Here is a 27,668-nt window from a genome sequence, read left to right on the forward strand (position 1 = left end):
TGATGAGCTTTCGTGGGCCAGACCCACTTCCTCAGATCAAATAGTGGAAGAAAATAGTCACAACCATATATACCAAAGGATACAATAAAAAAAATGAACAAATATGAAAAGGACAAATCACATTGCAGAACAGAAGGGGGATGCAGGGGGGTGGGGGTGGGAAGGGGGAGGAAGGAAGGTAAGTGTCTGTGAATTGCTGATATTAAAGGTAGGGAGAGTGGGATGTTTGTGAGTTAATGGTATTACAGGTGATAATTGGGGAAACTGTCTTGGTAATGGGTGAGAAAGTTCAAAGACTTGTTAAGTCCTTGTTGGCAAGTGTCGAATTTTAACATGAATGACAGTTCAGAGGATTCCCTTTCAAGTGCAGATGTAAAAGGTCTTTGTAGCAGAATGCGGGTGGCTAAGTCATTTAGAGAGTGTCCTTTCTGGTTAAAGTGGCAAGAAACTGTTTTCTCTTTGTGATCTTGTCTGATATCTGTTTTGTGGGCATTAATCCTTTGGCGAAGTGTCTGAGATGTTTGTCCAATGTACATAGCAGACGGACACTTTCGGCACATGAACAGAACAGGTAATGGTCAAGCGATCCCTCTCCTGCCATCCCTTTCCAGCCTCTGACAAACACAGGTTAGGGGGGCACCACTCCGGCCCACCCTGGCTAATAGCCATTAGTGAACCTAACTTCCATGAATTTATCTAGCTCTTTTTTTTAACCCTCTTAAAGTCCTGGTCTTCACAACATCCTCAGGCAAGGAGTTCCACAGGTTGACTGTACACTCTGTGAAGAGAAACTTCCTTTTTTTTTTTTGTTTTAAACCTGCTGCCTATTAATTTCATTTGGTGACCTTTAGTTCTTATGGGAACCAGTAAATAACTTTTCCTTATTCACTTTGTCCATATCTGTCATGATTTTGTAAACCCATAGTCTCCTTTTTTCTCTACTGAAAAGCCCCAGTCTTTTTAATCTCTCTGTATATGGCATCCATTCCAAGCCCCTAAAATTTTTTTGCCCTTTTCTGAACCTGTTCCAATGCCAATATAGCTTGCTTTTTTTGAGATGAGACGATCACATTTGTATACAGTATTCAAGATGTGGGCACACCATGGATTTTTAAGGCAATAAGATATTTTCTGTCCCTTTTAAAGTTATTCCTAACATTCTCTTTGCTTTTTTGCCGGCTGCTGCACATCGAGTGGATGTTTTCCAGGCCTGTACGCAGGGTGTGTGCAAAAGGTGCAAAAGCACTCTCCTATGCTCCCCCAAGTAAGCATGATCCAGCTATTCATGGAAAGGGAGTGGCATGCTACCTGAGCCTCCTTCCCCCATGCTCTGGCTGGCTGGGGGAAGGCTGGGGCTGATTTCCCTGCTTACTTGGGAAACCATGGGAGGGGGGTGTATTTAAACTCTTGCAGTCCACATTTACAAAAAAATCACCCCCACACAAATTCCTGTGTACAGGCCTGTTTTCAGAGAACTATCCACAGTGACTCTAAGATCTCTCTCTTGAGTGGTAATAGTGATAGAAATGTAGCCGTGTTAGTCTGATTTAGCTGAAACAAAAAACAGGACTATGTAGCACTTTAAAGACTAACAAGATGAGGTGATGAGCTTTCTTGGGCCAGACCCACTTCCTCAGATCAAATAGTGGAAGAAAATTGTCACAACCATATATACCAAAGGATACAATTAAAAAAATGAACACATCTGAACATATTTCCTTTTCATATGTGTTCATTTTTTAATTGTGTCCTTTGATATATATGGTTGTGACAATTTTCTTCCACTATTTGATCTGAGGAAGTGGGTCTGGCCCACGAAAGCTCATCACCTAATAAACCATCTTGTTAGTCTTTAAAGTGCTACATAGTCCTGTTTTTTGTTTGAGTGGTAATAGCTAAATTAGTCCCCATCATTTTGTATGTATAGTTGGGATTATTTTTTTCCAATGTGCATTACTTTGCATTTAACAACATTAAAATTCATTTGCCATTTTTTTCCCCTAGGGACTGTTTTAGTTGAAAATGCATTTCTCAAGCTTTTCCCTTTCTATACAACATTACCCATATTCACCCAGCCCCGTTTGCTTCCTTCCACAGCTTCAGAAGCTTTATTTGAGTTTCCCCTGAGATTTGTTTTGATTTACCTCTGCCCCACATAGGCTGGGTGTCCTCTCACAATAAATAACCAGCCTGAAAATTGCTGAGTCATGGAGCAGAGGTTCTAGGAAACTCTCTGTAATGTTAAAAAACGAAACTAATATCACTTCTGCTTTTTTTAAAAAAAATCTTCATTATAGTTAGGTTGTGTTCGTGCAGTTTGTGTCTTGATCATGCATTTTAAAGGAAGGGGTCACTTGTTAGGCTTTTAGTAAGTTGAACGCTATACAGTAGTTACTGTGTTATGTGTGAATAAGTGGTAAACAATGCCTGCTATTCTCGGGACTTTTCTGAGTTAACTAGCTTATTCTGGCACATGAAACACAATTTAGAATGGGGTTTAATCATGATATTTGAAACCAGATCTGAGCTTTTCCAGAGTAAAGAGGGTTTGGATAGGATGTTGATACACATGCATTTTACAAAGATAGGTCAGTCTCTCCTGCATTGTGGTCCAAATTTCTCCAAAATACAAGAAGCGTATGCATCACTACATACATATTATAAATAATTATATTGGATTATTATTATTTGGACCAGTGGATTTAATTTTTTTGGCTCTAAGATGTACTTACTGCTTTAGAAACATCTTGCTAATATTTTGGTAATTACAATAACACATTTGTTTTGGCACCTTGTGGAAACATTAGGCATTATGTGAGGCTGCACTGGCCCATAGGGGCACAGAGTAATCTCCTGTGTGGTTCTTGGCCCAAGCCAGCCAGATCTTTATATATATATATATATATATATATATATATATATATATATATATATATATATATATATATATAAAGGTTTAGGAGGAGATCCTGGTTGTATTTAATAATAAGAGACTTCTCTCTTTAAATCTTGCATAAAGAGCAGCCTCTCACCCTTCTGCCCAGGTGAACCCCTTTAACTATTAACAAATATAGTATCATAAGCTTTTGTGGGCAAAATCCACTTCCTCAGATGAGATGAGAGGAAATCTCTAAGGTGCCTTAGGACTACTCATTGTTTTTAAAGTTACAGACTAACACAGCTACCTGTCTGAGCTCTTTGCCTACATGTGCCTCATTAAAGTGCTCTAGAATGCAGTATACATAGTTTCAGGATAGGGAGGCAATTGTCTTCATGCATTTATGCAGAAAGAATAAATCTTCCCCACTCTGTTGCTGTCCAAGTACTTCTGAGCCTTGTGAAGAATGATCTACCTGCTATAGGTGAGTCATGGTAGCACTCAGAAGATGCACTGCCCTCCTATGCCGACATTTTAATTGCTAAATGGGATGCACCTCTGCCCAGCCCTTCCTGTACCCCTTCCTGTTGCAGGCACCAGTCACCCCTGCCATTAGCCCTTCTCTTGCTCAAGATTTGGGGGAAGAGAGTTGGTTAAAACTTGGAGTTCAACCAGTGTGAAACCTGAGGTGAAAATGTTCCCACTGATACTGCCTGTACTGCCTGGAAAGATCACACAGTGACAGATACTTGAAAGTGAGGCTGATGGTAGCTTTGGTGAGGGGGACAAAAAGTAAAGAGAGGCCTGTTAATGCACATTTGAAAGAGACATGCTTCTGCCTAAAGGTATTTCCCTTCTCCACCTGTATGTCAGCCCACCATTCTGCAGACTATGCATTTTCTTTCCTGAGAGACCCTTGTTGCCTCAATCCAGTGCCGCATTATGCTATGTATAACCAAAAATGTTAAACTACCACATAACCCACCAGAAAATACATAAAGTAAGAAAATAATGTTGAAAGATGAAAGTGTTCTGAGCCTGCTTTGAAATAGAGTAAAGAATCAACAGCCAGGATGAGTTAGGTTTTACCAAACCGAGATAATATAAGCAAAGGTCAAATACTGAGAAATAGAAAAGAAGGATTTCCTTCTCTGGCATTATTGCCAGCATCTATCCATCCAGTATCTAGGTAAAATATAAGCCATGAAAATATACCCCTTATATTTACCCCTTTTTTTGGTTCTGTTTCTATCCATCCCTTCTGTCATCATGTTCCTTCCATCTTCTCCTTCTCAACCACCCCGACAAATTGATAGTAAACAAAAGTAATAATGTACTGGAAGGGAATTGCATTTAAAACTTCAGCAGCTGCTACATCAAGTAGCTGAGGAATTAGTATTATCTTTAAAAGAAATAATATAGTCTTTATTACTACCAAATATGTTGTTTTCTCTAGGTTGTTTATTACTACCAATTTTTTAAGTTTTTCCAGTTACAGACTAATTCAGCTACCCCTCTGAAGCTTTCAAATATATTGTGTATAGCAAGATTTAGTTAAAGTGAATGATACAATTCAAATCTCTTTCAGCTGTTATTTTGGGCTGCCTGCAGACTATAGGTAGATGCACTTTTTTAAATTAAAGATGAGATTCCCATTTCATCATGTGACTCCAGAAGCTACTTATGCCTTAATCTGACCTTGGTTAGTACCCAGATGATCTTGCCTGGATTTCTGTCTGAGCCCATTGACTGGGAAGAACTTTGTGAATGTAGAGTGTATGATGTGAAGGCTCAAGTGCTATGAACACGATGATCTATAAGAATCACTTTTGCAATTATATATTGCACTGTTGAGTGTCACTGATGTGGATTAAGAAGCTCTCTGAAGTGAGGGTTCACAACACATAGCACTTTGCAGGATGCATCCATCATCTTGGAGGATCCCTAAGTGGTGGCATGATAAGGGCCTAATGAATAAAGGACTGTTTTCATGAGATAAATTATTTGCAATGAATGTTTCAACTAGCCTTGTTGGATGTCTGGATGGTCGGATCCCCATAGCGCTTTAAACCCTGTATCAAGTTCATTTGCATTTTCCTTCGCACGGTTTACATTACCAATGTGGATTATACTTATCAAAAAGTCTTAAATAAGGTTATGGTGGGAACTAAATAACATTTTAGTTTATTAAGACTTACAGTATGAAACAACTGAAAACACTAGTAATAGATCTAACAAGACTCAAAATTATCCATGCAAAATTTTTGTATTTTTTTAAGTTATCACGTCGAGCAGTTTTAAATGGGATTTTCTCTTAATCACTTTTCTGTATAAACTCTGTTCTTTTATCTTTTCAGAGTTTGCAACAACAACCTTTTCCTTTTGTTAAGGAAATCCACTAGCATTCCCACACTATATAAACATTTGAATGGTAAGTACCCAATCTTTTAATGTTTTCAAAAGGTTGTGATTACACTTGTCTGCAGCTTTGGACCACTGTATTTTAACCTAATGTCCTGTAGGTCCAATTGCAACTTTTTCCTTTTAATTTTAAGTAGGGGTATGTGATGTGGCATCTGCCCTGCACTGGCCCAGCAAGGGTAAAACTCAGCCCTGGGAGAGGGCTGCAGATTGTGGAGCTGAGGCACTTATCAGCCAATTAGGGCCCATCCGAGGGATGTATAAATGAGGGCTCCCGGAAGGGAGGAAAGAGACACTCCTGTTCCAGATGTGGAGCAGGAGGGACCTGGCTGCCAGGGAAGCTAGAGAGCAGGGCATGTGGCCTGTGGGCCAGATCCGGCCTTCCTAACATTTAGATCCGGCCCTTGGACTACATCTGGCCACTTTGTATTTATATATTTCCTGCTGCCCATGTCACTGAATTTCCAGGCAGTGTCTCGGGCAGCAGGATCCTATTTAAATGGCTCAAGGCTGCTGAATACAGCACTACCCTGGCAGGGTAGTACAACCCCAGGCAGCTGCTTGGCAATGCGGTAGTGGCAGGGCTGGAAGCCGTTAGCTGTGTTTTTAATTCAAAATCTCCAGCCCCAGACAACTCTATGGGAAGGCTAGTCCCCAGGCCTGCCACTTTTGTCCCAGGCCCCACCCCTTCTGGGGTGGAGCCAGTCCGCAACACGTACCAAAATTCATTAAGTGGCCTCCTTGTGAAAACTATTGCTCACATCTGCTGTAGAGGCTTCCTGACACAGAGTAGGGCTGGGGAAAGGCAGGCATGCAGCACTGGAGAGCGTTGGCCAGGCAAATTCCCAGACTAAGGTCTTGCTCTCAAGGCCTGAGCATACTAGGGCTCCAGGGAGGCAGCAGGTCCAACCCCTTGCCAATGATGCGTGGCCATTTCAGACTGCAGTTTGCCACTGAGGCAGGAGCCAGATGATGACTGGCAGCAGGGTCACTGAGGCAAGGTGAATACAGGGGATTTGGGGTTCTTTGAGGAGGACCCAAAAGTGTGGGGGCACTGTGGGAGGGCAGTACCCTGAAGGAGGGGGTCCACAGTCCGGGAGGGACACAAGTCCTGATACGAGGTAGAGAATAGACAAACAGGTAAAGCAGGTGAGACTCTGTCCAGAAGGGGGTGCGGAGTTGAGCTAATTCCCATGTGACAAGCAGGCGGCACGATGGTAGTGAGTCACACTGTGTTACAGGGTATCACTGTTTCCATCCCTAAAAGAAGAATTTTAGATTGTCATCAGATGCTCAGTTTTGAAGTATATAGAAACTCAGTGCAAATACATGGCCCCTGATTTGCATGTGGACAAATACCAGAGTTACATAAATATTAGAGTTTGCAGACGTGGACTCCTGTATCAGCAGAACACAATAATGCTTGCCTTTTTTTTAATGTACACTTTTGAAAATCTATGCTATTCGATACTGTATTTTGTAGACCATAAACTAGTTAAACTATGAAAGGAGATATTCTCATTGTTTACTACTCCTGAGGTTTATTTTGTTTATTGTTTAAAATCTAGCTGAAAGCATATTCTGAACAAATAATTTTCTGTGTTCCAGAGAAGCAAATCAAGGATATTTTCCAATGATAAAAGGGAGTGTCAGCAATAATGACATTTCACATGTATCTAGCTTCATGTCACAGCTATATAATACTGTATCAACTGTAGCTACATTGATGTTTGCAGTGTTGTAACTGTTGATCCCAGTATATTAGAGAAACGTTGATCCCAGTATATTAGAGACGCCGCTTTGCTCAGCGTCTCCCTGTTCTGCTGGGGGGGGGGGGACGCAGCTAGTGCCCCCCCCCCAGCAGACCAGGGAGACGTGGAGCAAAGCCCGGGGCCTAGGGTAGAGCAGGTGGGGTGCTGCCGGTTGGTCCCGCAGCACCGCTCCTTGGCGCTACTGGACCAACCCGGCAGCACCCCAGCTGCTCTGCCCCAGGCGTCCTGATTCAGCCACTGCTGATCAGTTTCTGCAGCGGCTGAATCAGGACGCCTGGGGCAGAGCAGCTGGGGTGCTGCTGGGTTGGTCCAGTAGCTCCGAGGAGCGGCCGCGCTACTGGACCAGCCCAGCAGCACCCGAGCTGCTCTGCCCCAGGCGTCCCCAAGTCAGCCGCTGCTGAAACTGACCAGCGGCTGACTACAGGAAGCCCGAGGCAGAGTTGCTCTGCCCCGGGCTTCCTGGAATCAGCTGCTGATCAGTTTCAGCAGCAGCTGACTTGGGGACGCCTGGGGTTCTTAAGTTGAATCTGTATGTAAGTCAGAACTGGCGTCCAGATTCAGCCGCTGTTGAAACTGATCAGTTTCAGCAGCGGCTGAATCTGGATACCAGTTCCGACTTACATACAGATTCAACTTAAGAACAAACCTACAGTCCCTATCTTGTACTTAACCCGGGGACTTCCTGTAGTCTGGGCACAGCCCGTTTAATATTGGGGTATTTTTCCATTGGTACAGTTTTCCAGAACACAAGTGTGCTTTCCTTTAGAAAAGACTTCACTCTATTGTCCTCTGACAGCTCAGTCATCTCAGTCTGAGAAGCTGCTTTATCTGTGACTAATGGGGCTTTCAAACAGTCAGCCTCTGCAGTGAAAGGGTGGACCAAGAATCTTATCTGTGGCCTTTTCAATTGTAGATCATAGAATCTTTCCATGAAACTATCCTGAAGTTTTTCGTGTGGTGGTTTTTTTCAAGGCTTCAGCTGCTTGTTAACATTTCCCTGCATTTAACAATGAGGGAAAAAGCGTTAGTTCCTGCCTTTGAAGTTGTACTTTGAACAGCTTGAGTTTTTTGACAAATGCAAATACACTTTGCACCAGGTCAGGCAGCATCTTCAATTTTCCTTGTAGGTCTAAGTTGAGTCTGTCCAGATGATGCAGCATGTCCACCAGAAATGCCAAATCTAAAACCCAGTGTGGATCTGAGAACTCGGGATATTCTTTATGCTTCTCTTCCATGAACAGTTTCACAGCGTCCAAAAGTTCAAAAAAACGAAACAGCACTTGGCCCTTTGAAAGCCACCTTACAGTACAGTGCAGTGGCAGGTCTCCTGGAAGATCTTGGTCAAGCTCAGAAATTATATTCTTGAATTGTCTGTAGTTAAGAGCATCTGTGCGAATATACCTGACAATTTCTAGCACAGTTTCATTACATGGTCTAAATTCAGGTTTTTAGACACCAGTTGCTCCCAATGGATGTTGCAGTGAAACATCCAGAACTCAGGGAACCTGTCATCAGCTCTACATAGCCCCACAAGTCCATTCACAGATCCAATCATAGACAGCGCCCCATCCATTGCTATTGCTGCAAGTTTCGGTAAAGGCAGATTTGTTTTTGCAAACACTTCCATCAGTGTTTCTTTCACATCAGTGCCGCAGATTCTGTATTTTAATGGTACAGTATCTGGGAGTTCTTCGTTGATTACACAATCCTCTGTACAAATATTGCCAATTGAGGTTTGTCCTGTACATCATAAGACTCATCCAGTGCAATACTGAGGTACTCACATTTCTGAAGATCTGAATACAAATGTGATTTAAGTGCATCATTTATGTCAGATATTCTGTGTTTGATTGTGTGGCGTAAGAGTTGAAGGCCTGAAACCATTCTTTTTAGATTGTCATTTTCTGGAGACAAGATGGAAACAACATCTACAAGGCATTTTTTTAACAAACTCGCCTTCGTTGTAAGATTTTTTAGTGCGGGCAATGAGTCAAGTGTAACTTTCTGAGAATGCTTGGAAAATTTACGGAACCCTCCAGTCTGTTTTTCTATTTGACTTTTCCAAGTTTTAGTTTGTGATTGCGAAGTTCAGTACCTTTTGGAAATTCCCAATCGATGTTAGCATAGTGTGTTATGAAATGGCGCTGGAGATTTGGACACTTGAAATGTGCTAACAAAGTCTGGCATATCAGACAGAGTGGTTTGCCATTGCATTCAATGAAAAAATATGAATTTTCCCACTCTGTTAAGAATGTTCTATGTTCTTTATATTTGTGCTTATTTTTACATTTTCCTTCCATATTGAAAGAGGATTACCACATGCTGCAAATTATAAAGAAAATATCAGACACTGCTAAACATCTCACCAACAAAATGTGTTCCCCTCTCTGTTCCCTTCCTCTCCATCATTAGCTGTCCCCAGCCCTTGCTCACTCTCACTGGGTTGAAACAGAAGGGCTACATCTAGACTGGCATGATTTTCTGCAAATGCTTTTAACGGAAAAGTTTTTCCGTTAAAAGCATTTGCAGAAAAGAGCATCTAGATTGGCACAGATGCTTTTGCGCAAAAGCACTTTTTGCGGAAAAGCATCCATGCCAATCTAGACGCGGTTTTGCACAAGAAAGCCCGATCGCCATTTTCGCCATTGAGGCTTTTTTGCGCAAAACAATTTTTAGCTGTCTACACTGGCCCTCTTGCGCAAAAGCATTTGCGCAAAAACACTGACAATCTTACATTAGATCGTCAGTGTTCTTGCGCAAATTCAAGAGGCCAATGTAGACAGCTGGCAAGTTTAGCCGCTTTTGCGGAAAAACTTGCCAGTCTAGACGCAGCGAAGGTGTGGGCTCTCGGGTGGGAATGAAGGATTTGAATGTGGGAAGGGGTGAGAGGTGCAAGCTCTGGGAGGGAATTTGGGTGCAGGAGGAAGTAGAGAAGGGGATGCTGGCTCAGGGAGGGCGCTCCAGGCTAGAGGGTATTGGGGTCAGGTGGAGTGTTGTGGATGTGAGGGTGCAGGAGTTTGGGTTGGGGTGTACAAGTGGCTCAGGGCAGAGAGGCTTGGTGTATGCTGGGCTCAGGACACAGATTTACGGTGTGTGGATGGTGCAAGAGTGTTGTGGCAGAAGACTGAGGATGTGAGAAGCTCAGGACAAGTGGTTCCAATGTATGATAGGCTCAGTTTTGGGGTCTCTGTGTGTGGTGTGTATGTGTTTGTGTGTGCGCGCGCAAGAGTGTTATGATGCTGCGGCCAGATGAGGGCTTGGCCCAAATTGGGAGCTTTTTGGCCAGGCTTCATTTTTAAATAAAATATGTCCAACACAAAATGTTTCAGTGTTGTCTTTATTTATGAGAAGGGCAGGGAACCTGTTTTGAGTCAGGGGTCACTGACCCACAGAAAAATTAGTTGAGGCCACACAAGTGAGATGCAAAAAAACCCAAACAAAACAAAAAACAAAAAAAACCTCCAACCCCCCCCCCAAGCCTCTCTAATATGGCCCCAGCTGAAACACCTCACTCCCCTGGCACTCCAGCCCCAGGCCAGATGAACTCTTCTGGGGTTCCAGGGTTAGTGGAATTTGTGGGCCCCTTTACAATCTGAGGCGGGGCAAATGAGGGATCTAGTGTGTGGGACAAGGCTTCCAGTGAGTGGGATAGGGATGGGGGTGCAGAATCTGGGTGGAAAAAAGGGTACAGGAGCAAGCTGGGGATAGATGTCTGGCCAGGAGGGAGGGGGCAGGAGCAGGGTGCTGGTGGGAGTCTGGCCAGGGGGCAGAAGCAGGGTGCTATTGGGGCTTTGGCCAGGGGGCAGGGTACTCGTGGGGATCTCGCAAGGGGGAGGGGACAGGGACAGCTCGGTACCTGGGGATCCCAGGTCTCAGGAAGCGTGTGGGCTGCTCTTCCACTCCACTCCCCTAAACAGTGAGGCCGTGTCTAGACTGCATCCCTTTTCCGGAAAAGGGATGCAAATTAGACACATCGCAATTGCAAATGAAGCGGGGATTTAAATCCCACCCGCTTCATTTGCATAAAAATGGCTGCCACTTTTTTCCTGCTCGGAGCTTTGCCAGAAAAAAGCGCCAGTCTAGATGCGGATCTTTCAGAAAATAAAGCCTTTTCCGAAAGATCCCTTATTCCTCTTAAAATAAGGAATAAGGGATCTTTCGGAAAAGGCTTTATTTTCCAAAAGATCCGAGTCTAGACTGGCGCTTTTTTCTGGCAAAGCTCCGAGCCGGGAAAAAGCGGCAGCCATTTTTATGCAAATGAAGCGGGGGGCGGGGATTTAAATCCCCGCTTCATTTGTAATTGCGATGTGTCTAATTTGCATCCCTTTTACGGAAAAGGGATGCAGTCTAGACACAGCCTGAGTGTGCTTCCTGAAATGCTGGGTCTGTTGCTCTGCCAGGGACTTCCTTCCCTCTGGTGTGTGTGTGTGAGAGTGTGTGTGTGTTTGTGTCCCAGGACTGTGCACCAGGTCCAACTTCTCAGGAAGTGTGCACTCTTCCTCTGCTCCCCATGACAGCTGCGTGCTTCCTGAGAAGTTGAGGCTGGCATGCAGTCCTGGGCCTCCTATTCCCCCCCACCCCCGTGCAGGCAAGCAACAGGGGGAAAAGTCCCCGGTGTCGTGACAGACTCGGCATTTCGGAAGCGCATCAGCTAATTAGAGGAGGGGAAAAGCAGCCCGCACACTTCCTGAGACACAGGCCCTATCTTGTAGCTGCGGGAATTCTTCCTCCCCCACCCCCTGCTGGAAGCCGGCATGCTACCTCCATTTTCGCTGGAGGTAGCATCAACGTAGGCTTCTTCTTGGAGGTGGGAGGGAATGAGGGGGGGCTGGAACGCCTCGTGATCAACTGGTCATGCCCCTGCAATTGACCAGTTGATCACGATAAACAAGTTGGTGACCACAGCTCTAACCCAATCTCCCTCCTTTCCCCCAGAGCCAGGCACCCCCGTCCCTGTTCTAGCACAATCCCCATCCCCTTCCCCAGAGCCGGGCACCCCCCAATCTCCCTCCCCTCCCCTAGAGCCAGGCACCTGCCCCCCCCACCAACCTAATGCCTGGGTCCCAGAGCTGCTACCACCACGTCTCCCTCCAAGTGCTGGGGTATGTGCGCTGAGCAGCCAACCTTGAACATGTGCTGGCTGGGACACCGTGTGCAGAGTGGCAGGCCCTAAGCATGCGCTGTAATGCGGTGCAGAGTGGCCTGGCCGTGAGCAGGCACTGGGGTGCCTTGTGCAGAGCGGCCTGGCCGTGAGCAGGCTTTCGGGCGCCTTGCGCAGAGTGGCCTGCCCGTGAGCAGGCTCTCAGGTGCATGCACAGAGAGGCCTGGCTGTGAGCAGGTGCTGGGGCATCTTGTGCAAAGCGGCTGGCCTGAGCGGTACCAGCAAGAGCTGCATTTTTTTAATCAAAGAGCTGCATGCATCTTGTGAGCTGCGGGTTGGCCACCCCGATAAATTTGATAAAGCATACTTGGTTGCTAGGCGTTATAGAGCAACTGAGAAAAGAGCAGATTAAAACACAGAAAAATGGTCTCTCTGGCACATCTTAGGTATAGTGAATGGGGGAGAGGGAGGCACATAGATTTCACACACAGATATTTAATCAAACAGCAAAATTAAAAAAAATACCCTGATCGCGACTAAACATACATTTCTCAGTCTACTCACAATCTGTACTGATCCATACTTTAAAGCCCAATCCATTCCCATGCCCAATATTTTTTGTAATTCCGTTTGATTACTTTATCTTGCTTCCTCCAGATCCTAACTTAAAACTCACATGAAGAGAGCAGGCAGCAGGTAAATATATTTACAATTTACATTTTGGCAATGTATCCCATTGGGTCTTCTGGCTCCCTGCCAACACCCTTAGTTTAACCCTTTAGTCACAGAGTGCTTGGCAGCACTCCTCCTATCCATCACAATGGGTTATGTCAGGGTACATGGTTATACGTTAGTCCTACACAATATGGTTCTACAAGACATTCTGCAGCCCTTAAGAATCGGTATTGTTATACAAGTAGTTTGCATGTATTGTCATATTCAGTGATAGTAAGATAATAGCAATGTATGCTTTAGATAACATCAAAATATATTTTTTTACAATTAAGGGTAGGTCCTTATCTACATAACTTTATAAAAATAGCAGACAGACTCTTCTTAAATCAGTACAGCCTGCAAATTCCAAATATTTTTATGTATTATATGGTACAAAAACTACAAATATGCTCAGAGTGTCTTTTGACTACAGACTTTTGCTTTAATTTCAGACATAGAAGTAGGGGAAAATGCAGAAAGTATGTCAGCTGAGGCTAAATATTTCCCAAACAGTACCATTTTGAGATGATAGCTGCATTATCAATAGCAGACACTTTCTGCTAATTTTGGTCAAAATTAAACTTTCTGTGAAATATAACCCTTTTTGTAATTTTTTAACAGATTGGATGTCTGATGTTTAAACATTATGTGATATCGGAAAATTCAGCTAGAGATGTATATACGGGCCAAATTTCAGAAAAGCCTCTTACGACAAAACTGAGCACAATTTGCGTACCTTTTGCCGAAAAAAGCGGCAGTCTAGACATAGCCTTAATGTGCACAGTTACACGCAATGCTCCCCCTCCCGCTGCTTGCACCAGCTCCCAGGGAACCAACTGACCCCTCATGTTGCTGCCTCTGATACCGAGGCAGCAGTGTGGTGGGGGGAGCAGGTGGGAGCCAGTGCACATGGGGAGCCAGCTTAAAAGCTGTTTCCTTGTGCGTGCCAGCTCCTGGGGAGTTGCTTCCCCCCACCATGTAAACGTACAATTGCTGAAATTTTCTGTATAAATGCATTTTAACATCCCTACTTTCAGCATCTCCAGTCACCCTGGTGCTGACCATCAGATATGTGCCTCATGAAGTAACAATCACATTTTCTAGCTGATGGCACCGCTTAGTGCCCAAAATGGATTCAGGCTGGTGGACTAAAATAATATGCAGAAAAGTGGATAGATGCTCCTTGGTGGTAATGGGGTCCTGTGACTATACACATTAGAGATGCCTTTTACAATATTTTTTGTACCAGTCTACAGGACTTCCCAGGCTCAGTTTACAGAGCGTTTTTCTAACCAAAAAGGAATTTCTTACTGCTGGGGGATGGGAGTGGAGGGGAAAATTCAAGGCAAACACAAAATATTTCATGATTTTGAAAGATCCCAATTTATTGCTGCTTTCACGTGCATGGTTGTACTGCTAGAACATTCTTCATAACGTTTGCTGATAGGGTATGAGAAATTAGTAACCAATTTATTAGAAATTGAAAGACATCAGTTAGTAATTAGGAACCATTCAAATCTTTTGTCATGAAACTTTTCCGAGGCGTACTGTCTGTCAAAATCCTCGGACTTCGGTATTCTTTATTGATAATGTAGTTAAGGCCCAAACAGTTTACTTAAATTTATGTAATTCAGGGAATTCAGTCAGTTCCAGACTATTGTCAGGAAAAGTTGCTTTACTGGTTTGTGAAAATGAGCAGAGAGCATTTTTGCTGTCTTCCTTCAGTCACAAAGCAACAGTTTTGACTTCTAGTGTTTTATTATTTTCTGGTGAGATGATCCAATAAAAGTCCTATATTAGATACTGAGCTCCATGTACTGCTACCTTAATGTAGTGTATAGTAACTTTGTAAGACAGTTCTACTCTGAGACAGTTGAAGACAGGGGCCGCATTTCTCTAACCAATTGAGAAGCTGTGCCCTAAAGGGCAAGTGAAGGCTCATACTTGAATTCTTTATAAGCTTATTGAACCACCACTGCCCTCCTGCCCCACACCTTATTGTCATTATTTGTGTTAGCTCTAAAGGTTACATTGTGAGTGGGACTTCAGCAGGAGCAAGACTGTATCCCATGCCAATTTTGGTACCAACCTCAACAGGAGCAGGAGCTGACACTTTAAGGTGTGTTTCCTGGGTTTGCAGAAGTTCAGAAATACTTTTTAATAACTAATATTAGAATGAGAATAAGGGTACATCTAAACTACATCCCTTTTTCAATAAAGGGATGTAAATGAGATGCATCGAAATTGTAAATGAAGCTGGGATTTTAATTTCCTGTGCTTCATTTACATAATGGTGGCCAAAAGCCGCTTTTCAAAAAAAAAAAAAAAAAACGCAGTCAAGACGGGGATCTTTTGACAGAACTGCCCCATTTTGATCCTGTAACAGGATCTTTTGAAATGGGGCATTTCTGTCGAACGATCCCCGTCTTGACTGTGGTTTGTTTTTTTTGTTTTTTGAAAAGTGGATTTTTGGAAAAAAGCTGTGGCTGCCATTATGCAAATGAAGTGCAGGAAATTCAAATCCCAGCTTCATTTACAATTTCGATATGTCTCATTTACATCACTTTATCAAAAAAGGGATGTAGTTTAGATGTACCCTAAATGATCTGCCATTTATTTAATAGTATGGGCCAGGTATCTAAAGCATTAAAAGTTACCCCCTTTCTCTTAATTGCCCCCATACCTCATAGCCTTTGGGAGCAATACATAACTTATTTTAAAAATCTTTACTACTAACCCTCCAGGTAAAACAAAATAAGCCTGCTGGTATTCTTTATAATTTAAAAATGGACTGGTTCACACATCTATTCCCTTTGTTTTCTCTGAAAACAGAAAAAAATAACAGAGTTAACTTGTGTGTATATCCTCACGCTTTTACTGGACTAATGAAAGTCATTTTTAACCTATAGTGCATTAAAAAAGCCAGAACATAAAGTCTGGTTTCTACTTTAATGACCTTCTCGGCAGTTCCAGAGGGAAAAGGCCTGCAGCAGAAATAAAATAAACCCTGTTTCCCCACCAACACACAACACAATAAACTTTAATAAGGTCAGATAGCTCTCTTTTCAAATAGGTAACACAGCTTGGTTTTCAGACCCATAGTTTGTTGCATTCTTCATTTCAATGGATGAGAAAAGACGACTGAGGGGATGCAATGAAATGGTTCTTTCAGAAGGTCAGGGATTTAGGAGATTTGCTGTCTACAACAGGCTGGTTTCATTCACTGTCAATGCTGCCAATGATGAGTTTTGAAAATTCTTATTCTAAAGCAGTGATGGTCTGTGATCCGGGATATTTTTAGGACCATTTAGGCAGAAGAAAGTGCTCTGGGGGATTTTCCCCAATCATTGCCTCTGCTGGATGTTGGACGTGTTAATTTTAAAACCCTAAAAATGATCCTCTTTTCACTACAGTATTATAGTGGCTGCAGTCTGGGCCATGCCATGACGTGTAGGAAGGGTAGATGAGCCCAGAAAGAAGATGACAAAGGTTTCCTTTTCTTGCTAACAAGACTTCTGCCTCATAGTTAACCTGCAGCCAGGCGCATTAACAGGGTTGCAAGCTAATCTGTTTGTTTTAGTTGCTGCTGGTCAGGCAAAGAAGTTTCCTTTCTCCTTTGTTTCACAAGTCTTAAGACTGCCCAGCGGCATTTTGGTAGCTGGTGTTCCTGATCATAGGCCTCGTCTCCCACATTTGCCTCCTAGGCCATGGGATAATTTCAGCCAAAGCTGAGGCCCTACACATATACCTGAAGCTCCCACCAATCTCCTGGCCCTGCACCCTCTAAACTTGGTTAACTGTTTGGCTCGGTTACCATTTTTGCTTGAGATCCTGCTAAACTGGAGACCTATTCTTGTGGAGTCCACTCAGAGTTCCTTATGTCTTCTGGATTCCTATGGCCTGAGCATGGTGGTCCTCTGTGTGGGCCATCTTTGTGGGCCAGAACATCTGGATTCCCTAGTTACAGTTCTCAAGGCAACAGAAGTGAATGCTGGGGGGCAGGCACCATAAAGAAATGCTACACCTCATTCCCTGCAGTTAAAGTGCAGCCAAGCCCCTAAGCTTCCAGCAGTTAGTTTCATTATCACGAGAAAAGAGATCCCAAAAGACTAGATAAAATACGAGTAAAAATATCAGCCCTCCTAAACAGTGGTAATGTATCTCCCCCACCCCTTCCTCCATTTCTAAGGCTTAGCCAGAGGACTCAGTTTGAGGAAAAGCTGCCCACTGTCACTCTAATTAGGAAATGCTCCACAAAGGGTGAGGGTGGTCTTTGTTCATGGATTTCTGAAGCTGGTGATGTGACACTGTTTAAAGTGAGTAATTACTATAAACCATATATGTGTGATAATGGTTGGTAATATTTCCTCACACTTATCTTATTCAAGTCTGTTGCCTCACAGTGATGGGTAGGGATGTCAGCATATAGTCAAGTAAACAATTAACTGATAAGCCTAGTTTTATCATAGAATCATAGGACTGGAAGGGACCTCGAGAGGTCATCGAGTCCAGCCCTCCACCCTCAAGGCAGGACCAAGCTCCGTCTACACCATCCCTGACAGATGTCTATCTAACCTGTTCTTAAATATCTCCAGAGAGGGAGATTCCACCACCTCCCTTGGCAATTTATTCCAATATTTGACCACCCTGACAATTAGGAATTTTTTCCTAATGTCCAATCTAAACCTCCCTTGCTGCACTTTAAGCCCATTACTCCTTGTCCTGTCCTCAGTAACCAAGAGGAACAAATTTTCTCCTTCCTCCTTGTGACACCCTTTTAGATATTTGAAAACCGCTATCATGTCCCCCCTTAATCTTCTTTTTTCCAAACTAAACAAGCCCAGTTCATGAAGCCTGGCTTCATAGGTCATGTTCTCTAGACCTTTAATCATTCTTGTCGCTCTTCTCTGTACCCTTTCCAATTTCTCCACATCTTTCTTGAAATGTGGCGCCCAGAACTGGACACAGTACTCCAGCTGAGGCCTAACTAGTGCAGAGTAGAGCGGCAGAATGACTTCACGAGTTTTGCTTACAACACACCTGTTGATACAACCTAGAATCATATTTGCTTTTTTTGCAGCAGCATCACACTGTTGACTCATATTCAACCTGTGGTCCACTATGACCCCTAGATCCCTTTCCGCCATGCTCCTTCCTAGACAGTCGCTTCCCATCTTGTATGTATGGAACTGATTGTTCCTTCCTAAGTGGAGCACTTTGCATTTCTCTTTATTAAATTTCATCCTGTTTACCTCTGACCATTTCTCTAACTTGCTAAGGTAATTTTGAATTATGTCCCTATCCTCCAAAGAAGTTGCAACCCCACCCAGTTTGGTATCATCTGCAAACTTAATAAGCGTACTCTCTATCCCAATATCTACATCATTGATGAAGATATTGAACAGTACGGGTCCCAAAACAGACCCTTGCGGAACTCCACTTGTTATCCCTTTCCAGCAGGATTTAGCACCGTTAACAACAACTCTCTGACTACGGTTATCCAGCCAATTATGCACCAACCTTATCGTGGCCCTATCTAAGTTATATTTGCCTAGTTTATCAATAAATTATCAGTTAATCCTGTCGACTACACCCATTCCCCCATCTTGCTGCCTCAGTATCAGAGGCAGCAAGGGGTGGGGAGAGCGGAAGCCTGTGTTCGTGAGGAGCTGGCTTTAAGCAGGCTCCCCATGAGCACTGGATCTGCCTCCTCCCCCACCCACACTGCTGCCTCTGATAGAGAGGTGGCAGCACAGAGAATGAGGGGGGCAGGCCGGAGCCAATACATGTGGGGTTGCCATCTTTAAAGCCAGCTCCCCATGCATATCGACTCCTGTGGACCTGCCTTCCCCCCCCCTTCTTGCTTTCTACAGAGGCGGGGGAGGAAGGGGCAGGCAGAAGCCAGTGCTAGGGGAGCTAGCTTAAAAGCTGGTTCCCCGCAGCACCAGCTCTAGTGAGCCTCTATTAGAGGCAGCAGTGTGGGGTGGGGGTGGAGGGCAGGGGAAGCTGCCACGAAGCAGCCTCTGTCCACAGAGGTCCAAACTCCCCACGGACAGAGGCTGCTGCTACCCCATTCTGCTGCCTCTGTATCAGCCAGTCCATGAGGGGAGCAGGTTTATAAACTGGCTCCCCCTCATGGACCAGCTCCCGCCTGCCATTCCACGCTGTTGTATTTGATAGAGAAGCAATGGCCTGGGTGGCAGGGGGCTCCCCAGGAGTGGGACCGTAGCGCACTGGTTGTTGGCCCCACCCTCGGGGACTATCAAATAGTCGTGGAACTGATAATAATTTGTGCAGTTATACAACTATTCAATTACATGGTATCTAACATCCTTAGTGATGGGCTCTTATCTCCCCTTTACTATCATGCTTTTCTTTTCTCCCTGTCTTTCTTCTCTTGTCACAAAAAGGGTGACTTTCCCTCTGTCTGTAGTCTTGAAACTGACTTGAGGGAAAAGCTGAATCAGAAAATACTGTAATTTGCTCTTTGATTTTTATCTAGATGGTGGTTGTCAGTGTTCCCTTGGTCTTGCCACTAGATGGAGCTTTTGTTTGCTAAATAATTTTCTACGCACTTGTGTGTGTGCACACACCCTTTCATATCAAAAAAGAGGGAAAGCTCAGAAATTATTTATCTGATGAAATTCAGTATTCTGATATTTTTGGCATAACTGATAAATTGTCTCTGCAGTAATTTTAAATCCCTCCCCGGCAGCCCACATACACCTAAGAATGAAATTTCCTCTTTTACCACAAATTAACTCTGTAGTCATTCCACTGAAATCAGTGGGATTTCTCTTTGTTTAGTAAAGTGAATCAGGCCCATGCTGACTGGCCAAGTAGCTCGGGCAGTACATTACATTGCACCATGCAGAAAGCCTGTGTTTAGGTGCAATCCATCATTCACGCCTTTGAGCTGGAATGGACAATAGCAGCAAGAAGAATAAGGTCAGAACTTCAAAGAAATCTAAAGAATACAAGCTAGACCCCCTATAGCTAAAATGTAGAAGGAGAAATTTTTTTTACTGAATGTCAAAAGATTTGAACCGGGGATCCGCAATTGACTGATGGATCTTTGGTTTATATTTTGCAATAAAACACAAATTCAGAAATGTGCAGGTGCAGTAGCATACTGTACAAGGGTGCCACACTTTGGGTATCATTGGTTAAGCTGCTGATGCTTTATATATTTTGTTTTAGTTTAGTACCCGGTGAAATGTAACTAGGGATGATGTTTCAAGAGTGTAACCAGAGCATACAACATCCCATCCCCAGAGAGCTTTGTTAGACCCTATTCTTATACAGGTTGCACCTCCCAAATCCAGGATTCTGTCATCTAGCAACATCCGGGGTCTGGCATAATGCTCCTGGATGAGACAGCCCCAGAGCAGGAGGGCCAGAAGCTGGGAGTCTGGTGCAGCGCTGCGAGTTTGCTAGCATTGGGGCTGTAGCAGCCTGGGCGGAGCACGATTGGGGCTGTCTGCCACTCAGTAGTGGGCCCGGGACCACAGCAGCCCACGAGGGGAAGCCTGAGAGGCTGCCGGGTCACAGCAGCCTGGGTGGCAGTGGCAGCGGCAGCAGTGTGAGTGGAGCTGCCTGCTGTCCAGCAGCAGGGCCAGGCATGGAGCCACAGCAGCCTGGGAGGGGAAACCAGCTGCGGCAGCCAGGCATAATCAGCACGCCTGAGGCCATGTGCCACCTGGCAGTGGCGTTGGGGCTGTGGCCGCCCGATTGAGCAATGTTCAGCAGTGGGGCTGGAGCTGCCTGGCTGGCCAGCAGCAGAACCAGGGCTGGGGCTGGCCTGTAGGCAGCCCAGTGGGGCTGAAGGAGCCAGCAGTGGGGAGGAGCAGCAGGCTGAGAGACTGGTGTCAGGGGCCTCCCGTGTCCAGCAAATTCCCTCATCTGGGACTGGTCAGGTCCCAAGGGTGTTGGACAAGAGAGGTCCAACCTGAACACACAAAACTTTGCTCCTCTTTAATTCCAATTCAGTCACTTTGGGAGCAGGGGGAAGATTTGTCAGCCACTGTCACTTGAGCAGAAAAAACTAACATCTAGGGCAGGGGGGGCAACTCCAAGTTTCTGGTAAGTGGTCAAGGGCCGCATTTGGTGCAGGCTCTGGGACAGAGTTTGGGTGCAGAAAGGAGCTCTCAGGGTAGAGTGCAGGAGGTCAGGTCTGGGGAGGGGCGGTTTGGGTGCAGGAATCGATTCTGATTGGGGGAGGGGTGTACGAGTGGGTGCAGGATCTGGGAGGGAGTTGTGACTAGGGGCAGGAGTGCAAAGGGTTTGGGTTGTGACCTGGGGGAGGGAGGTAGGATGAGGGAGGGTGTGTGGTGCCAGGTGCAGGCTTTGGTTGAGAGGCGCTTACCCCAGGTAGCTCCTGGCCAGCAGCCCAGTGGGACTCTCTGGTAGGCTCCCTACTTGCTGCACTGTGCACGCAGCTCAAAGCCACCAGCTGCTGGGGCCATGTGCATCTGTGTGCAGCATGACATAGGAGGCGGGGGGGGGTTCAGCAAGTTGCTTTTAAGCACAGCTCAGGCAGGTCAAACCCCCCCACACACTCATGGGGCGCATGCTGTTCAGAGAAGCACAGGCTAGCCCCAGAATCCAGCGACTTTGAGTGATGTGTGGGGCGCTAGGCTCCCACTGAGCCATGCGACACTGGTGGCCCAGATGAGTGTGGTGGGCTGGATCTGAAGCTTTGGCAGGCTGGATTTGGCCCGTGGGCTGTATTTTGCCCACCTCTGATCTAGGGGATAAGGAAAGCCCCTAAGAGGAAGAGTTTAGGCTTTTGCAACTTAAAGGGCTACATTGGGCGCTACTCGTTCAGGGTCAGTGTGCCTAAACTCAAACCCATCAATCAGAACACATCAAACCAGTCTCTATTCCATCTACGCCTGTCTTTGATTACAGAAATCCCAAATTTCCTTCCTGCTTAGAATGCTGCTCTCATGCTCTGTTTTTTGGAGGCAGGAGGTTGTCAGAATTTGAGGAGACTCCCAAAGTCAGGCTGGGAAAAGCCATAGCCCGGGCAGCCAGTAGGCACCTCAGGGAGTTGGCAAATCCTGAATGGAGAAGAGAGAGGTCCTGGATGTTTTTCTTTGCATAAGATTGGCCCTTCTAAAAGAGGCATATTTCTTGAGGGATTCTGTTACTTTATTTCCCCTTGATAGTGAACCTGAACCTTTCTGTAGACTTTATTCCAGGGCCAATACAGGCAATGAATAGTTTAGCCCCATAGAGCTTCCGCAACTACAACTGCTCTAAACATTTTAAAGCAAGAATAAATGAGTCAGGAGGATTATCACATATGGGGAAGGATTATGGCAGCTAACATGCATATGAATCACATTCTAATTCCTTTGGCTGCGTGTTGTGGTGTTTTGAGGTTTATTTTCCCCTGGTTAAAAACCAAGAGGCACATTAAAAATTAAGGAATGAAATATCCATTCCCCAAAAAGGAGAAAGATTTATCAACGGTTTCATTACAAGGTGGATGAAACCTTGCTGCTAGTTGTAGAAACATCCTCTACCAGCTGGTTGAGCTACTGTGAGAATGAAGACTGGTTCCATTCTGCCATCCTAGTGTCTGGGGAAATACCTTTTGAAGGGCCTCTGACTTTAATTACATAAAGGGGAGTGCGAAGGGTCTGGTGAATGGAAGGCTGGGATAGAAAGTAAATTTCACACTGAGAACTAAAAGCTTTGACCCAGGCAGAGAGGCCGACAGACTTGCCAGGCTCCTGGGCAAGGTGGAGGGGCGGCTTCATGCACTTGGAAGGGACAGGGCTGGAGGCAGCCAGGCCTTCAGCACTGCCTGGAGTGCACTGCGCTGGCTCTCCTACCTCAGCAAGCCCCCAGAGCTACACGTCACTCCAGTGGTGATTTAAAGGGCCCAGGGCTCTGGCCATGGCAATGGCTAGGAGTCCTGTGTCCTTTCAATCACTGGGCCATGGGACAACTGCCTCCTTTTCCCCCTCCCTTCCCTGTTGGTGGGCCTGGGCACAGGAGACCCAAGCTCAGAAATGATGCTAGTTTGCTAGACCACAGACAGAATTTGGTTTGTGAGCTAGTGAGGCAGGTGTGAGAAATGAGAGAGAAATGGTCCTACAGGTTGGACCTCTCTGGTCCGGCACCCTGGGGAGTTTGCTGGACCAAGGCAGGTCAATTCCATCCCTCTGCTGATGGAATTACAGGCTTTCCTGGGGTCCATAAGCAGACCCCATGGAGCTTCCTTGCCCCCAATCTGTAGTAGCCCCAGAAAAAAAAATGGCAGGGGGCAGGGCGGGCGGACGAGAACACCACTTTCTGGAAAGTAAAGTTTGGGATCATAGAATTCAAGGAGCTACAGAGTTCTGCTCTTTCTGTTAGGATACTGAGCAACCAGCTTGAAAATAACGTTTCTTGCAAGTGTTATTTCTGAAGTTGTTAGTAAAACTAGTTGATCTTAATGTGCCACTAAATTTTATCATATCAAGAGTGATCTAAAAAAAAAACCAGTTTGAAACACAATAAATGCAGTATAATAGCCTTTTTACTCTTCTCTCCATATTGAGTAATGGCTTGTAAATATTTTCTGTTTTCAAGGAAAAACAATGTAATTCCTTAATTGTCGATATCAGTCTTATTTGTTGCTGACTTTTTACCTCACAGTTAAACTAATTATGGCTTTTGATTTATCACCGATAGATCCCTGACAAAGAGGAACAACCAGTATTGTCTGTATGAATCGGGGCAGGAGGCGGAAAGGGACGACTTCAGCCCCCTTCCCTAAAGGGTGCCTCGGGAGGTGGGAGGCTTGGGGCTGGGTCAGTCTCATATGGGGGTGGTACCACCCACCGCCTTCCTTTCAGCTGCCTTGTGATTCTGTCTGTCTTCTATATGGTTTTATGAGAAGCAATCACATTCCAGCCACATTCCATTTTCTTGGCACAACCAGCCCTTTATCTTGCTTTGTTATGATAGGATGCTGTACACTGAATTTGGTGGTCCTAGCTCTTACCATTTATGAAAAGTTCTTGGACAGACAACAGACACTTTCTCAAATAAATAAATAAATAAATAAATAAATAAATATGCATAAAGAAGACTGGGCGAATCCAAACATTGCAGTTGTAATTTCAAAAATTCTAATGAAACAGTATCTTTTATCTAGGTGCTCAACCAGCAAAGGACTATGATCAGTGTCATTGAGACTTGAGTGCCTGAGATGTAAATACATTATCAATCTTCCTCAACAGAATGGTGCAGCTGGACTTGTGGAAGGAATTATTAAGAACACAATAATTGTTTGCCTATGTCTAAACTCAAGATTTTAACCCTTAGTAACTCCATTTAAATCATTGTGGTAGTGTCCACTGGGGTCAGTGGTGAACTTTCAATTTAAAATCTACCTTTTGGAGTATCATTACATGATGACGAGCAATCTACTGAGCACATTTTGGTTCATACATAAGCAGGTTAGTGAGGTCACACTAGATGCATTATAATTGCAAAGGGCTTGGGGTGTTATGTTCAGTCAGTCAAAAAGAAAGTTATCTTAGTTGATCCAATGAGCTAGAAAACTCTCTGCATTTTATAATTCTCTCTGGGATTGCTACAAGATGAGGAGGAAATTCAAGGACTAGTCTTTCATCCCTAGTAGTTTGTCAGCTGAAACCTGACTGAAGTGAATTCTGTGATTGAACTTTAGCTTTGATGGCCCTTTTTAAATATCCTGAACCACATAAGTTTGTCAGATGTTTTAAACTCTATGCAAGAAAAGTGTACAACTGGTGTAGCAGACAAGTTATAGATCAGGCCCTTACCTATGCATATAGAACTGTGAGGAAGGATCCTGGTTAGCCCACAGATTGTTGCTTTTTATCTGCATTGCAATTAATTTATTACCTTATTAAACTTTAATATAGGCTGGCTGCTAATGTAACAGGAAAAACAACAGAGTGCCAACAGCCTCTAATTCATTCAGTTCTATTAGTTAAAACCAAAAACAATCACATTTAATCAACAAGCTGATTTTGTTCAGTCAATGCAATTACTGTACATGGATTTGGCACACAGTCAATTAACACAGCAGCTGGCCTACAATGACTGTATTGATAATCTCTCAAATAAGATGCCCTGGCAGAGGTAAGGCCTCATAACAATAAGTATACTGCTTCCAGATGGTGAAATGAGTAATGAGCCCAGATGCCCTCCAGCACTGCTGAAGATTGCAAAAGCTGTACCTTCAGCATTGAGCTTTTTTCAACTGGGGGAACCTATGGACAGTATTAGCTAAATGCTTCTAAAAGGAAGCATCTAAGCTAATAATATGTGACACAGAAAGGTTATAGACAGGCCCTGGTATAATCCCTCTCCTTCCCGGCAGTTCCACTGCCAGTATCAAGCTAACAGGGCAAAGAGCTTAGCTGCAGTGCAGCATCAAAGTGAGGAAAATCAAATAATTTCATCCTCTTGCTGGCAGAGTCTGTGGCAAAAGACGTGTGATGTGACTAGGAGAGATCAGTGGAAGAAGGTAGAGCTCTGTGTGGAGACAAAATTTGTATCCACATCCACAAAAATGATCCACGGATATCTGCATTCACATCTACCAATGCGGCTACCTACCGATATAAAGTGGATATCTGTGAATTTGCAGCATTCTAGAAGAAGGAACTGTCCCTGATGAAATGTTTTAATATTTCTTAGGCAAGGAAATTTATAAGTTCAGAGAATTTTATTAAAAATGGTAGCAAAAAATCAGAGGGTATTTTTCTGATAAATATTTGCTCACCTTCAGTGCTCACTATAAAGTGAAAACCTTGCAAGTTGGCGGAGGTGCCGGTCCAAGCTTCCCTACACATATACAGTACTTGCCAGTACTACAGGCAGTCCCCGGGTTACGTACAAGATAGGGACTGTAGGTTTGTTCTTAAGTTGAATTTGTATGTAAGTCGGAACTGGTACATATTGTAGGGTAAACTCTAGCCAAACATTTTTTTTAGTTTTGGATAGCATAGGGAAAGGTTAACTCCCCTCTAATGTTTGTTTTGCTGTCTGTTCCCCTGTTCAGAAGATTTCACATCTATTTCTGTCCCTGTGACAAACTCAGGACTAAAGGAGTAACTCATCAAATACCAAACAGCTCTGCACCATGCTTTGAGCTAATAGCTTTATTTCCACACACCACCCAGGGTTCTAGGAGGAGGGTCCTTTTTTTGCTAACACAATGAGGCCAGCACTTTGTTTGTTTTGGTGGAGTCTTTGTTTGCCCAGGGAGCCCAGCATGTATAGGGGGAGGAGGGGCGGAGAGGCTGCTTTTGTCTGCTGTTCCGCAGCCTGTTGCTCAGGGGAGGGGGCAGCCTGTTGCTGGCAGGGGGAGAGGGGGGAGGCGTGCAGGATGCGAGGCCGCGGGGGCAGGGGGGGGCAGCGGGCGTGGGGAGGCACTTTTCCTCTGCCCCGCAGCTCTGCGGGATCCCTGTCCCTGTGGCCAGCTGCTGCAGGCAGAGGCCAGTTGGAGCCGGCCGAAGAGGAGGAGGAGGTGGATTCTAGGACCCAGGTGAGCGAGCCCCGGGGACGCTGCTGCGCTCCGGGAGCCCGGCATGTATAGAGGGGAGGAGGGGCAGAGAGGCTGCTTTTGTCTGTTCGGCAGCCTGTTGCTCAGGGGAGGGGGCAGCCTGTTGCTGGCAGGGGGGTGGGGGGGGCAGCGGGCGTGGGGAGGCACTTTTCCTCTGCCCGGCAGCTCTGCGGGACCCCAGTCGGAGCCGGCCCGAGGAGGAGGAGGATCCTAGGACCCAGGTGAGCGAGCCCCGGGAATGCTGCTGCGCATGTGTGGGAGTTGCCTCACCCCGTTCGTATCTAGGGATCCGACGTAAGTCGGATCCACGTAAGTCGGGGACTGCCTGTACTTCGCTGGTCTGCAATAACTTTGCTTTCCTAGTTTTGTGCATGTGCTGAGCAGGGATAACATATGCATAGAGTTCTGCATTGATACAAATTTTGTATATACATCCACATCCATATCCACAAAAATGAGACACTGATATCTGCATCCACATCCGGAGATGTGGATATCAGCTGGTATTTGCAGATTTGCATGGCTCTACCTATACAACCAACTTGCAGTGGTTCTAAAATGTGGGCCAGATTTAGGGGTTCCAGTCTAGGTTATCTTACATCTCCTGAATTAATATACTAATGAATTTGCCAGCTGTTCAAAGAGTACTTGTTCAAATGGTTTTTAGAGTGATTCAGTAGTAAGAAGACTTGAGGCTTTCTAAAGTATAAACTAACATCTCCCCATCAGATTCTTGGGTTTACTAGAAAGGAAAGAGAGCATAGGGAGACTGTTCCATCTGTGCAATAGCAAGAGAGAATTCTAAACTCAGTGCTTATTAGAGCCAAGATGGATAAAAAATGGATGATTCTTAAAAATAATATTTTTATAAGATAAATTAGATACAGGTTTATTTTTTTGTAAAATGTGCATATTTTAAATTTGAAACTGACAGCCTGTGCTAAGCTCTACATTTAGTATAATGTATTTAATATCATTTAAATTAAACTTGAATTATAATACTAAGCAATACATGTTTACTGCCAAGTTTTAAAGAAAGTCAAACAATGGAGCTGTTAGAAATCACTGACTGAGCGCCTGGAACTAGAGTTTGTTGAATGCTAAAATAGCTTTTGATAGCAGTGATCTTTGCAGACAGAATATTTTCTTAATTTTAATTTATTCAGCTAGTTCAGTTCAATAATGACTTCATTCCAAGTTAAGAAATCAACTGAGAGCTGAAAAAGC

The 27,668-nt window shown here is 44.6% G+C and overlaps 1 protein-coding gene across 2 annotated transcripts in view; it reads left to right on the forward strand.

Moving 5' to 3' along the window:
* Positions 1-26,213, forward strand: part of LOC102449365 (borealin-2-like) — a 78,213-nt gene extending 52,000 nt beyond the window's left edge. The window contains exons 10-11 of one of the 2 annotated variants that reach the window (XM_075940201.1): positions 5,236-5,309; positions 24,039-26,213. In XM_075940201.1, the coding sequence (XP_075796316.1) occupies positions 5,236-5,280 (45 nt within the window). In that variant the 3' untranslated portion in view covers positions 5,281-5,309; positions 24,039-26,213. Of the gene's footprint in view, positions 1-5,235; positions 5,310-8,198; positions 9,559-24,038 lie in introns of those variants that run through there. The other variant, XM_075940200.1, reaches the window with a different exon arrangement.
* Positions 26,214-27,668: the final 1,455 nt, after the last annotated feature.

Source organism: Pelodiscus sinensis, chromosome 12 (genome assembly GCF_049634645.1).
Source record: "Pelodiscus sinensis isolate JC-2024 chromosome 12, ASM4963464v1, whole genome shotgun sequence".
Lineage (NCBI taxonomy): Eukaryota > Metazoa > Chordata > Testudines > Trionychidae > Pelodiscus > Pelodiscus sinensis.